At 40.3% G+C, this 15,058-nt stretch overlaps 1 protein-coding gene across 1 annotated transcript in view; it reads right to left on the minus strand.

Moving 5' to 3' along the window:
- HYDIN (HYDIN axonemal central pair apparatus protein) overlaps positions 1–15,058 on the minus strand; it is a 477,232-nt gene that overhangs the window by 245,912 nt on the left and 216,262 nt on the right. Inside the window, exons 17-18 of the mRNA XM_060172033.1 lie at positions 14,094–14,258; positions 12,657–12,809 (exon numbers count right to left, since the gene is read on the minus strand). Coding sequence (XP_060028016.1) covers positions 12,657–12,809; positions 14,094–14,258 — 318 coding nt within the window. The remainder of the gene's footprint in view (positions 1–12,656; positions 12,810–14,093; positions 14,259–15,058) is intronic.

The raw sequence follows: 15,058 nt of genomic DNA on the forward strand, positions 1-15,058 counted from the left end.
GTTTTCTGGGTTTAACATTTAGCTTTGCGAAAGTGAAAGCAGTCTCAGGTGGGTGTGGGAGCTAAATAACCTCTGCTTCTAGATGCCTGTTAATGTTATTACCACTGGCATTTTGTCACTGGTGAGTCACTGAGTATGACTCTTTTAAGAGCCACTGTAGGGGGCTGGGCAGTAGCGCAGCAGGTTAAGTGCAAATGGCACAAAACGCAAGGACAGGCTTAAGGATCCCGGTTTGAATGCCTAGCTCTCCACCTGCAGGGGGGTTGCTTCACAGTGGTGAAACAGGTCTGCAGGTGTCTATCTTTCTCTCCTCCTCTCTTTCTTCCCCTCCTCTCTCCATTTCTCTCTGTCCTATACAATAACAACAGCTATAACAATAATAATAAACACAACAAGGGCAATAAAATGGGAAAAATGGTCTCCAGGATTAGTGGATTCAGAGTGCTGGCAATGAGCCCCAGTGATAACCCTGGACACCAAAAAAAAAAAAAAAAAAAGAGCCATAGTGAGGAATGTAGTGAGGAATTTTTACACATATTCACATAAGCAACCTCAATGTTTTACCATGCCATATTACAAAGGACAGGAAAAAAGTGGGCCAGTAGATTGGGTATCTTTATTTGAGATATAACAGTGGAAGGGATTTAGTTGATTCAAAAGGGACATAATTGGGGTGATTCACATACAACAAGTTACAGTGTATATCCAAGGGAAATAGAGAATATGCAGATCCATCTAATTCAGAAAACGCTCCTTAAATTCCTGAAGATAGTGGAGTCTATATATAGCAAACCTACAGCCAACATCATACTCAATAGTGAAAAACTGGAAGCATTTCCACTCAGATCAGGTACTAGACAGGGCTGCCCACTATCACCATTATTATTCAACATAGTGTTGGAAGTTCTTGCCATAGCAATTAGGCAGGAGCAAGGAATTAAAGGGATACAGATTGGAAGAGAAGAAGTCAAACTCTCCTTATTTGCAGATGACATGATAGTATACATGGAAAAGCCTAAGGAATCCAGCAAGAAGCTTTTGGAAATCATCAGGCAATACAGTAAGGTGTCAGGCTATAAAATTAACACTCAAAAGTCAGTGGCATTCCTCTATGCAAACACTAAGTTAGAAGAAATTGAAATCCAGAAATCAATTCCTTTTACTATAGCAACAAAAACAATAAAATATCTAGGAGTAAATCTAACCAAAGAAGTGACAGACTTGTATACTGAAAATTATGAGTCACTACTCAAAGAAATTGAAAAAGACACAAAGAAGTGGAAAGATATTCCATGTTCATGGGTTGGAAGAGTTAACATCATCAAAATGAATATATTACCCAGAGCCATCTACAAATTTAATGCTATCTCCATCAAGATCTGTTGTATGCTTTACATTGGGTTGTTCTAGTTCTCCCTTGCCAAGAGAATTGGATCACTCCTGTTAATTTTGCGGGCCCGCTTGGCCCCGCCCCGAGGAACCCCGAGAGAGGGCCAGAGTTGCAGAGTTACAGAGTTCTGGGAGTTGCAGAGTAAGAGAGAGTGCTTGCGCCGCCGCAAAGAGACAGCAGAGTTCTGTTTGGTGATTAGTTTGGTTTAGTTTATGAATCGTTGTTCCTGAATAAAGAAATACAGCTTCCCTGCCCAGCCGTATGTCTCTGGTCGTCTCTGTTACCCGCCCGTGAAGCTAGCCGGGCCGGCTAGAGCCAACGAATTTTTTAAACCTTCTAATCTTCAACTCCACCCCCACAGTAGTAGGGGCACTGTGGCAAGACCATGGGGTTCTCGAATGGCTTCACATGCCAGTAGGAGGAGCTCCAAGACTCCTCACTGAGACAGACGCGTTAGCATTCATGGTTCGCCAAGGGAGAAATAGGTCTGTGCAGGTCTTAGGGAAAGAACCAGATTTAATCATTCTGCCCTTTTCTCTCACAGATACAGAGTGGCTTATACGCCATCATTCCCGCTTTGCCATAAGCTTCGTGGGGTTTCCAGGACAAATAGATAACCATTTTCCTTCTAATAAATTGATAGCTTCTTTACCTCTTCTGCCTCTACTAGCACCTAAACTTTTCTCTCGGGATCCCATTCCCTCTGCTCCTACAATCTTTACTGATGGTGGAAAAAGGGGAGCTGCTGCCCTTATATATTACCCAGACAAACAATCTCCTAAACCTCTCTTTACTGAGCTTCCTGAGAATTCCCCTCAGTACAAAGAACTTTATGCTGTTTTCCTTGCACTAAAAGCTGTACCAGAATCCTTCAACCTTTTTTCTGACAGTGTGTATACTGTTAACTTACTTCCATGGCTTGCTCGTTCTTATGTGAAAATTGATGACAACCCACTTTCCCCTCTCTTGATTCAAATCGCTTCTATGCTCTGTTCTTGAACCCAACCACTGTATATTCAACACCTTCGTTCCCACAGCCCTCTTCCTGGTTCCCTGTCCGAAGGGAATGCTGCAGTTGACCGCCTTGCCTCCACAGGAACTTTCCCAGTCTCTGTCTCTGATCCTGCTAATTTTCATTCTCTAACCCATGCTAATCTTAAAGGCCTTCGAGCTCGATTCCCTGATGTTCCTGTACCACAGTTAAAACATATCCTTGCTACATGCTCTTCTTGTGCAGGTCTCATAAAGACACCTGCTATCCAGACCCTTGGGGTTAACCCCCGAGGTTTAAAAGCTAATGCTATTTGGCAAATTGATGTCACCCACATACCAAACAGAACTCTGCTGTCTCTTTGCAGCGGCGCAAGCACTCTCTCTTACTCTGCAACTCCAAGAACTCTGTAACTCTGCAACTCTGGCCCTCTCTCGGGGTTCCTCGGGGCGGGGCCAAGCGGGCCCGCGAAATTAGCAGGACTGATCCAATTCTCTTGGCGGGGGAGAACTAGAACAACCCAATGTAAAGCATACAACAAAGATCCCAAGCACATTTTTTTAGGAGAATAGAAAAATGTTACAAATGTTTATCTGGAACCAGAAAAGACCTAGAATTGCCAAAACAATCTTGAGAAAAAAGAACATAACCGAAGGCATCACACTCCCAGATTTCAAACTGTATTATAGGGCCATTGTCATCAAAACTGCCTGGTACTGGAACATGAATAGACCACTGACCAGTGGAATAGAACTGAGAGCCCAGAAATGAGGCCCCACACCTATGGACATCTAATCTTTGACAAAGGGGCCCAGACTATTCAATGGGGAAATCAGAGTCTCTTCCACAAATGGTGTTGGAAACAATGGGTTGAAACATGCAGAAGAATGAAACTGAATCACTGTATTTCACCAAATACAAAAGTAAATTCCAAGTGGATCAAGAACTTGAATGTTAGACCAGAAACTATCAGATACTTAGAGGAAAATATTGGCAGAACTCTTTTCCGCATAAATTTTAAAGACATTTTCAATGAAACAAATCCAATTACAAAGAAGACTAAGACAAGTATAAACCTATGAGACTACATCAAATTAAAAAGCTTCTTCACAGCAAAAAGAAACCACTACCCAAACTAAGAGACCCCTCACATAATGGGAGAAGATCTTTACATGCCATACATCAGATAAGAGTTTAATAACTAACATATATAAAGAGCTTGCCAGACTCAACAACAAGACAAAAAATAACCCCATCCAAAAATGGGGTGAGGACTTGGACAGAATATTCACCACAGAAGAGATCCAAAAGGCTGAGAAACATACGAAAATATGCTCCAAGTCTCTGATTTTCAGAGAAATGCAAATAAAGACAACAATGAGATATCACTTCACTCTTGTGAGAATGTCATACATCAGAAAAGGTAACAGCAGCAAATGCTGGAGAGGGTGTGGGGTCCAAGGAACCCTCCTACACTGCTGGTGGGAATGTAAATTGGTCCAACCTCTGTGGAGAACAGTCTGGAGAACTCTCCGAAGGCTAGAAATGGACCTACCCTATGACCCTGCAATTCCCCTCCTGGGGATATATCCTAAGGAACCCAACACATCCATCCAAAAAGATCTGTGTACACATATGTTCTTGGCAGCACAATTTGTAATAGCCAAAACCTGGAAGCAACCCAGGTGTCCAACAACAGATGAGTGGCTGAGCAAGTTGTGGTATATATACATAATGGAATACTACTCAGCTGTAAGAAATGGTGACTTCACCATTTTCAGCCGATCTTGGACGGATCTTGAAAAAATCATGTTGAGTGAAATAAGTCAGAAACAGAAGGATGAATATGGGATGATCTCACTCTCAGGCAGAAGTTGAAAAACAAGATCAGAAAACGCTCCTTAGTTTCTTCTCCTATCCTTTTCTCTGATCTTGCTTTTCTAGATGTATCTGCCTTTAAGGGTCTTTTAAGAACATTCAACCAAAATCTCTTCACCATGTCCAATATAATAACTTAAAAAATAATTTTAATAATTATTGCTTAAACACACACAGTATAGAAGTACAGAGGAAAAGAGTAACGGTCTAAAGTTAGGCCACCAGAGTTCAGAATCACGCTCTTTGAGGCCATAGCCATTCACTCCATCCATCTGCACCTGTTTCTACATCACTGAAATGTATATAATAACACTTTTCTTTATAGAGTTGTAATAAATGAAATATAGATATAATCTAGCAAATTGTTAGAACTAAATGAACACTAACAAGCCATGTTCAATGTCTTCACATTGTTCTCATTATAGACTATGCTTGATGCTAGGTGCTGGGAATTCAAAGCAAAGATCCTTGTCAGTTAAAGAAGACAGACATCTAAACACATAAATGTAGAAAGGGGGAGGGGGCTTCCACTCTAATTAGAGATAACACAAGGATTTTCGTTCTGAAGGAGGTGAAAATCACATGATTCCCTTGATGCTATATCTCTGTGAATGGCTCTAGCATGTGGTTTAACAAGAAGCACACTCAAAGGAAGCATCTGAATTTCTGTTTCTTAATCCAGAAAGAGCTAAAGATTTAGCTCCAGAACAATCACTCCCATAAATCATGGAGGTAGAAGGCTGCTATAAAGATATTTGGTGCCAGCTGAATCCTGAAGTATCACTAAAATCTGTACAAGAGTCCTTGTGATAATAGTATCCAATGTGGATTAAAAGCCAAGAGTAAAAGGAAACAGATTCATATCCCCAACCTGCTTCTATCTTTCCCTAGTTGAGTAGAGCTCTGGAGAGATGAGGTTCCAGGACATAATAATGATGTCTTCTGCCCATGGAAGTCAGGATGGAATCTTAGCAGCATCTTCCCATGTCCAGTGGAGAAGCATTTACAGAAGCCAGAAGTTCCATCTTCTAAATCCTCAAAGAATTCTGGTCCATACTTCAGAGGAAGAGAAATGTTAGGGAAAGATGACCTGAAATCCAATTCCATCAAGACCCAAGAGAGCAGAGGGGAAAAAGAAGAGCATTTGGGGAGGCTGGGTTATGGAGCAGCCACAACTGTGTTTCTCTCCTCTCCTCTCCTCTCCTCTCCTCTCCTCTCCTCTCCTCTCCTCTCCTCTCCTCTCCTCTCCTCTCCTCTCCTCTCCTCTCCTCTCCTCTCCTCTCCTGGGTCAATATCAAAGGAATATCAAAGGAGACCACCTAGGACCGAAACAAGACAGGACTAGAACGACTTCCGGAACCTACCAAATCACCAGTGAGTGCAAATACAATACATACCATGGACAGAGAGGAGCCCAGGGAGAGATTAAGTGGCTGGTAACAGTCCAGCAGTTTACCAGTTGAGACACCACCTCCAGTCTGTTTCACCAACAAGAGTCCAGCTAAAAGCCCCAAAAGGGTGAAGCACAAAATAATGAGGTCAACATCCAAACACTAGTTAAGGAAATAATCACAGCAGTGAGTAAAGAGTTTGAAAGAATTGTAATCAGAAATGCAGAAACAACAAATGAGACTCTAGAAGAAAACACTAATTATCGCAAGGTTATTAGAGAGCTGAAATAGCTGAGCTAAGAATACAACTAGCCGAACAAGCTAATACAGTATCAGAACAGGGTAACAAAATAGATACACTCCAGAAAACAATAGAGGGCAGAGAGAATAGAATAAATGAAGACAGAAGTAGCAAGATCGAGGATGAATTAGAGACAACTAAAAAAGAAGTAAGAGATCTCAAAAAGAGATTAAGAGATGCTGAAAACAACAACAGAGTTCTATGGGATGACTTCAAAAGAAACAGTATATGCATTATTGGCTTACCAGAGGAAGGAAGAGAGGGAGGGGAAGAAAGCATTCTTCAGGCCATAATAGCTGAAAACTTCTCTAGTCTAGACAACATCAAAGACATAAAGATTCAAGAAGCCCAGAGGGTCCCAAACAGAATTAACCCAGACTTAAAGGGAAAGAGAGAGGCAGGCTGGGAGTATGGATCGACCTGTCAATGCCCATGTACAGCGGGGAAGCAATTACAGCAGCCAAACCTTCCACCTTCTGTATCCCACAATGACCTTGGGTCCATACTCCCAGAGGATTAAAGAATAGGAAAGCTATCAGGGGAGGGGATGGATACAGAGTTCTGGTGGTAGAAATTGTGTGAAGTTGTACCCCTCTCATCCTATGGTTTAGTCAATGTGTCCTTTTTATAAATAAAAAATTTAATAAAAAAGAGATTGTTCATCATTACCAAGTGGGGTTTATCCCAGGGACGCAAGGTTGGTTTGATATAAATAAATCAATCAACGTGATCTACCACGTCAACAAAAGCAAGAACAAAAACCACATGGTCATATCCATAGATACAGAGAAAGCCTTTGACAAAATACAACACCCCTTTATGATCAAAACACTACAAAAAAATGGGAATAGTTGGAAAATTCCTGAAGATAGTGGAGTCTATATACAGCAAACCTACAACCAATAACATACTCAATGGTGAAAAACTGGAAGCATTTTCCCTCAGATTAGGTATTAGACAGGGCTTTCTATTATCACCATTACTATTCAACATAGTGTTGGAAGTTCTTGCCATAGCAATCAGGCAGGAGCAAGGAATTAAAAGGATACAGACTAGAAGAGAAGAAGTCAATCTCTCCCTATTTGCAGATGACATGATAGTATACATAAAAAAAACCAAGGAATCCAGCAAGAAGCTTTTGGAAATCATCAGGCAATACAGTAAGGAGTCAGGCTACAAAATTAACATTCAAAAGTCACTGGCAGTGGGTCGGGCAGTAGTGCAGCCCATTAAGCGCACACTGGTGCAAAGCGCAAGGACCCCGGTTTGAGCCCTCAGCTCCCCGCTTTCAGGGGAGTCGCTTCACAGGCAGTGAAGCAGGTCTGCCGGTGTCTATCTTTCTTCCCCCTCTCTGTCTTCCCCTCTTCTCTCAATTTCTCTGTCCTATCAAACAATGAATGACATCAACAACAGCAATAATAACCACAACAAGGCTACAACAACAAGGGCAAGAAAGGGGGAAAAAATGGCCTCCAGTAGCAGTGGATTCATGGTGCAGGCACTGAGCCCCAGCAATAACCCTGGATGCAAAAAAAAAAAAAAAAAGTCAGTGGCATTCCTCTAAACAAACACTAAGTTAGAAGAAGGTGAAATCCAGAAATCAATTCCTTTTACTATAGCAACAAACAATAAGATTTCTAGATATAAACCTAACCAAAGAAGTGAAAGACTTGTAGACTGAAAATTACGAGCCACTACTCAAGGAAATTGAAAAAAACACAAAGAAGTGGAAAGATATTCCATGTTTATGGGTTGAAAGAAATAACATCAGCAAAATGAATATACTACCCAGAGGCATATACAAATTTAATGATATCTCCATCAAGATCCCAACCACATTTTTTAGGAGAATAGAAAAAAATGCTACAAATGTTTATCTGGAACCAGAAAAGACCTAGAATTGCCAAAACAATCTTGAGAAGAAAGAACAGAACTAGAGGCATGACACTTCCAGATCTCAAATTGTATTATAGGGCCATTGTTATAAAAACTGCTTAGTACTGGAACATGAATAGACACACTGACCAATGGAATGGAATTGAGAGCCTGGAAGTAAGCCCCACACCTATGGACATCTAATCTTTAACAAAGGTGCCCGGACTACTAAATGAGGAAAGCAGAGTCTCTTCAACAAGTGGTGTTGGTAAAAAATGGGTTGAAACATGCAGAAGAATGAAACTGAACCACTATATTTCACCAAATACAAAAGTAAGTTCCAAGTGGATCAAAGACTTGAATGTTAGACCACAAACTATCAGATATTTAGAGGAAAATATTGGCAGAACTCTTTCCTGCAAAAATTTTAAAGATATTTTCAATGAAACGAATCCAATTACAAAGAAGACTAAGGCAAGCATAAACCTATGGGACTACATCAAATTAAAAAGCTTCTGCACAGCAAAAGAAACCAATACCCAAACCAAGGGACCCCTCACATAATGGGAGAAGATCTTTACATGCCATACATCAGGCAAATATATGGCTAATAACCAAAATATATAAAGAGCTTGCAAATCTCAACAAGAAGACACCAAACAACCCCATGCAAAAATGGGGAGAGGACATGGACACAATATTCACCACAGAAGAGATCCAAAAGGCTGAGAAACACATGAAAAAAATGCTCCAAGTCTTTGATTGTCAGAGAAATGCAAATAAGGACAACAATGAGATACCACTTCACTCCTGTGAGAATGTCATACATAAGAAAAGGTAGCAGCAACAAATGCTGGAGAGGTTGTGGGGCCAAAGGAACCCTCCACTGCTGGTGGAAATGTAAATTAGTCCAACCTCTGTGGAGAACAGTCTGGAGAACTCTCAGAAGGCTAAAAATGGACCTACCCTATGACCCTGCAATTCCTCTCCTGGGGATATATCCTAAGGAACCCAACACATCCATCCAAAAAGATCTGTGTACACATATGCTTTTAGCAGCACAATTTGTAATAGCCAAAACCTGGAAGCAACCCAGGTTTCCAACAACAGATGAGTGGCTGAGCAAGTTGTGGCTGAGCAAGTTGTGGTATATATATATATGAATACTACTCAGCTGTAAGAAATGGTGACTTCACCGTTTTCAGCCGATCTTGGATGGACCTTGAAAAAATCATGTTGAGTGAAATAAGTCAGAAACAGAAGGATGAATATGGGATGATCTCACTCTCAGGCAGAAGTTGAAAAACAAGATCAGAAGAGAAAACACAAGTAGAACCTGAACTGGTATTGGCATGTCACACCAAAGTAAAAGACACTGGGGTGTGTGTGGGTGGGGGGGGAGTTACAGGTCCACAAAGGATGACAGAGGACCTAGTGGGGGTTATACTGTTATATGGAAAACTGAGAAATGTTATGCATGTATAAACTACTGTATTTACTGTTCAATGTAAAACATTAATTCCCCAATAAAGAAATTTAAAAAAAGAGCATTTGTAAGTAGCAATAGGTGTAGGTGTGATTGAGAAAGGAAGAGAAAGCAGGACCATAGAAAAAACATGGGGAAGTATAGATAAATATAGTTAGTTGGGAGTTGGGCAGTAGCACAGCAGTTTAAGTGCACGTGGTACAAAGCACAAGGACCAGCCTAAGGATCCCGGTTCGAGTCCCCGGCTCCCAAACTGCAGTGGAGTCGCTTCACAAGCATTGAAGCAGGTCTGCAGGTGTCTATCTTTCTCTCCCCTCTCTGTGTTCCTCTCCTCTCTCCATTTCTCTCTGTCCTATCCAACAACAACGACATCAACAACAACAATAACTACAACAATAAAATAACAAGGGCAACAAAAGGGAATAAATAAATAAATAAATATTTAACAAAATATATAGTTAGTTATAGAAATAATAGTCAATCCATTATCTGTGACCTTGGGAGAACTACTGCTGTTTTCAAGGCCACTCGTTTTCAATGGAGGGGATGGGGACACAGAACTCCGGTTGTAGGAATGGTGTGGAATTATACCTCTGTTGTCTCATAATTTAAAATTTTGTTATCTTTATTTGTTTATTTATTGGATAGAGATAGCCAGAAATAGAGAGGGAAGGGGGTGATAGAGAGGGAGAGAAATACCTGCAACACTGCTTCACTACTCACAAAGCTTTCCCCCTGCAGGTGGGGATATAAGAAATCATGTCCAGGGGCCAGATGGTAGTGCACCTGGTTTGACACACATGGTACAATGCACAAGGACCCTGGTTCAAGACCCTGGTCTTAGTGTGTGTTATTTGTCTTGCAACTGCACTGTGATGTGGGTTTATAGTTTCTCATTTCCTGACCCCCCTATGCCCCATGAAATAAAATAGGTGTTTCTTGTTAAGAGAGAATCTAACCACAATGGTTATCATGATGTATGACTTGAAATTGAGACAGCCAGCTGACAGTGAATGCCCTTCTGGGGAGAAATGATACTCACTGATAGCCAAAAAGAAGGGAGGAGGATATCTGAAGAACTTCAGATCCAATTTGCAATATTAACAGAGGAAGTGAAGAATGTGTCATTGGGCCTACTTATTTCTGATTGAATTAAAATTAAACACAATAAATAAAACACAACATCTGACTACCTCTTATATGGATTTTATACTCTATGTTTAGCTAGGGAACAAGCAACTAATCATTGAAACCCCTTCCTAGTGCTTGTTTCTGTAAGAATAGATTTTCAGGTTCAAGACTGTACAAAAAGCTGAAATGTAATAAATGGTATTTCAATTTCTTTCTGCTGTCATTAATTTCTAAGTTATTATAATTCATTTTCTATAATATTAGCAGGTAGAGTATTTACTAGGGTATCCATCAGAAATCTGACTAAAATATGAAAGAGATTTAATTTTTACCTATAAATTGTACCTTGAAATTACTTTCATGCATTAAGGGAGATCAACTCAATAAACACCAGCTTTCCAAGAAAGTATTTATGGAAAAACACATTGTACAGTGGATCACTTATATCACATGCTTGACTCTTTGGAATTGGAGCCTGCTGATTTAAGAGATTTGAAAGGCCAAAAAAATCTCTGTGAAATTGTGAAACCTTTGCGGAAAAGAAAAAGTTCCATTTCATAACCAGTTGGGTCATTCAATGTAAATAACATGTTAACAATAACAACAATCTTTGATGCGTTTTTTGTTTCTCAAAATGTACCAAAAATTGTCATAAAAAGGTGAAGTTTTTATGACAGGATGAAGGAGGAGATGGGGTGGAAGAGAGTAGTAACTATCTTTGTCAGCTCCCTCTTCTGGAAAGCACTAGGATCCTCCACATTCACTTCTCCCATTTCCTCTCCCTCTGTCCTCTGCACGTACAAAAATTGACCTCCCAGAAGCAATACTTCCTAAGCAAGGCACCATGTTTTCCACCAAACATCCACTAGTTTGAAAAAGTGAAGATAATTTTTTTCTTTTTAAACCAGAGCACTGTTCAGCTCTGGCTTATGGTGGTGCAGTGGGTTGAACCTGGGAGTCTCAGGCATAAGAGTTTGTTTGCATAACCATTATGCTATCTCTCCCCTGCCAAGATAAAAATTTTACTAGGATTTTTCTTGAAAAGTTCTTTACACCAGACTCCAAGGCACTGCAACAAAACTGAAGTTGTGTCAATAAGAGCAGTGACTGTACAGGAAATAGCTGTTGATGATAAAATAGCTGAAATGATGATAAAAACAAATACTGATAATGACAATTGGGACCAGCAAACCTGGTGAACTGTCTAACAGTATTTGACCGATACAGACAGGAAATGTCATTTTTTATTAAAATGCCAAAGTTTTTGTGATAGGAGAAGAGCTGTACTATTTAACATACTACATTTAAGTCTTAAAAAATATTCCTAAAATCAAGAATGTTTTCAATTACTGTATTATAAATTTCAAAATCTGTAGATTTTTTTCTGTTCAAAAGAACTAGCTTATAGAAAACCAGCAGAAAATATCTACCCACAACTATACTATATAAACTATTAATTCCCAATACGATTTTAAAAAGGAAAACTAGCAGATATAAATGTCATTATCAAATATGTAAATATAACACTCATTTTCAGAACCATTTTATCTACTTTTGATTAGCTTTCTTAATTCCAGCTTTTAGAAAATACTGTCTTGAGGGATAGGGACATAGCATAATGGGTATGCAAATAGACTTTCATTGCTAAAGCCACAGAGATCCCAGGTTCAGTCCCTAGCACCACTATAAGCCAGAGCTGAGCAGTGCTCTGGTAAAAAACAAAAAAGTAAAATAATAATAGCAATAGTAATAATACTAATACACTTATATTTCATATATCATTGTAACCTACTTTAAAGTATTGCTAGAAGGAATAAGCATACTAACAAACACTAAAAGTGATCAGATTAAGTATAAAACAAGCACTTTCAGTTATAGAGACATTTGTATTTTCTGTAGAGGGATGTTACATATAGGTCAGCAATGAGATCTAATTGATCTCTGAAGCATTTCCTGAACTGGAGTCAGAGATAACATATTCGCTTATTTACCAAAATGATGCATGTATTGTATTTGTTTCTTAGACAATAAAAGGATTTTAGTAAAGAGGAATTGAGGCTGGGAAGTACATCAATTATTGCAGTTAAACCATGCAAATATTTATATCATTTTCATATACTTGTAGAAAAAAAAAGAGCCACCATCTATAACATTCAAATATAAGATTCAGGTAAAGCTGTATTTCCATCAAGACAGTCCTACAATCTACTCACCATGTGTGCCTGAAATGGTGCAGGGATGAAGGACTGGTTAGAGAGGTTGAGAACCTTGGAGGAGTCCCTTAGGACGTAGATCTTACCGAAGTCAAATTCTGTAGGGTAGGCATAGACGACTGGGCCTTCTCCAATGCTCTTTATGTGACATACCTACAGTTCATGTAAGAGAAAGAAAACAGTGGTTGAAAATGGTTGCTCCTTAATACAAGTAGTAACCCAGCCTTAAATAAAAGGCAGTAAAAGGGCTCCTGCTAAAAGTAGCATACTTTCTCCCTGGTACATAGGGACAAAAGGATGGACATGCTGGGTGAAACCTGAGAATCCTGTCTGGGGTTCCTGCCCATAAAGGTTGACATGCTTTGTTCGGCCAACCCAGAGTTATGCACCAAGGGGAGGCCAGAATAATGATTCTCTTAAGGCCAACTAGCAGTCCAGTCCCAAAAACACTTAGCGTGGGGTTAAGGATACAAACTTCAGAGTTGGATATGACTGGAAAAAGTCTCTATTTTGCCGTTTTACTGACAGCATGGCAAAGCTGTCAGTTGAACCCAGCTGTGCAGCTGGAATTTGACCAACCTGACATACCCATTTTGCTCTAATGCCTTTGCCCTATGCCAGGCATTTTTTTCCCCCAAGAAGTGCTGCCTGTTCAGCAAGCCACCTTTTCATGAGCTGTAACTATGCAGGGCAGAGATAGTAAGTCTCACAAGAGACTTGGACTAGGGGCAACTGTCATACTGGCCTGCCTTAGTGGTGTTGCTTTGAAGCCATGTGTCTTATAGCATCTGATATAGAAGAAATAAAAGAAAATTCTTGGTTTATCACACTTTTAAGCAATGGGAATCACTTTAGACACATGTAGGCTGACATCTGCCAGATGCCAAGTAAACTACACAAGTAGGGATGTACAAATACAGCCTGTTTTCCTTTAAGACTCAATATTCATCCTGTGATTCTACTCAAGCAGCACTTCCCATGGTTCCCTCTTCCTGTGCTTGGTACAGGCCCTTCTCAGAACTTTGGTAGGTTCATTTGAGCTATGAGTCTAGCCATCTCAGCTCACAGGTAGAACAAGCAAGAGGAGTGCAGCTTTGTATCTGAGCAGTCAAAGTTACTGGCTCTCTCCTTTCTTTGAGGGATTCTTGCTTAATGGGTCTGCGGAGGGGATGGACATTTCTGTATGAGAAACTCCTGAGAGGAGCTTGAGAATAAGTGCTGTAAGACACTTTTAGGTATATCTGCTGAGAGATTTCTGAAGTAACAGCTGCAGGGTATAAATGTAAACCTCTGGCAATGCAAATAGCTGGGGGTTATAGAAATGTGGTCTGTGCCTGAACTATAGAAGCTGGAAAGGTCTGACAGCAGTACAGAGATTTTTTTTTTAAATATATGTCTACAGAGACTTTAACTGCAATTTTGAATACTGTCTCTCACCATAGGGGGGTCTTGGCTCCCAAAGATTGAGATGCAAACTGTGGACCTGTGTTCCCCAGTGACCTGGGTCTCCAGAGTCAGAGGGATGTGGGTAGTGCTTTGGGGAGGGAGGACTGCACAAGGGATATGGCTGGAGAGTAGCACAGGAGGGATGTCTTCAAACACCTGGGGGGAGAGACAAGGCAGAGGATGGGTTAGCTGGGCAATAGCATGACATGAAAAAAAATGGCATGTTAGATTATTTTGAAAGAAGAGTTGTCCTGAACCCATAGATGCTCTTTAGAAATGCACCATTGTTCAAGCAAATGAATCAGGGTGAGCACCACCAATTCAGTTATAAGGAAAGTTTGGTTAAATGGAATATATACAAGTTACAAAATTCAAAGCACACAAGCTAGTAAGATGCAGAAAATACACACAACATGAATTAATTCAAGATTATAGTTCTCACTGCCAACTTTCTGAATGTGGTATTCCTCACTGCCACACTTCACTTTCCACCACCTTTCCCTTTGTGTCCCATTAACAGAGGCCATTGGCATCTTCTGAACATGTGATACTTCTTCCCATCTGAAAATCTTTGCTTTTGTGGAGGAAATACCTGCTCCCTTTGACTTAACTGCATCTCATTCTGACATCCCACCCCTCTTCCCCCAGTCATCCCTGGCATTCCAAAGAGCCAGGCTCTTTCTCTGTCTCTAGGGAACATCCAGCAGCCCTTTCATGCACTTTTTTTGTGTCCTTTCATCACAGGCTGTGACATTCTTAGGACATGAGCTAGGCCCCTCTTCGATACATTTAGGCATAGATATGGCCTAAACATATGCTTAGTATACATTAATTTTTTATTATCTTTGTTTATTTATTGGATAGAGACAGTCAAAAATCAAGAGGGAAGGGGGTGATAGAGAGAAAGAGACAGAGAGACACCTGCAACACTGCATCCCCACTTGCAAAGCTTTTCT

This window comes from Erinaceus europaeus, chromosome 2 (genome assembly GCF_950295315.1).
Source record: "Erinaceus europaeus chromosome 2, mEriEur2.1, whole genome shotgun sequence".
Taxonomy (NCBI): domain Eukaryota; kingdom Metazoa; phylum Chordata; class Mammalia; order Eulipotyphla; family Erinaceidae; genus Erinaceus; species Erinaceus europaeus.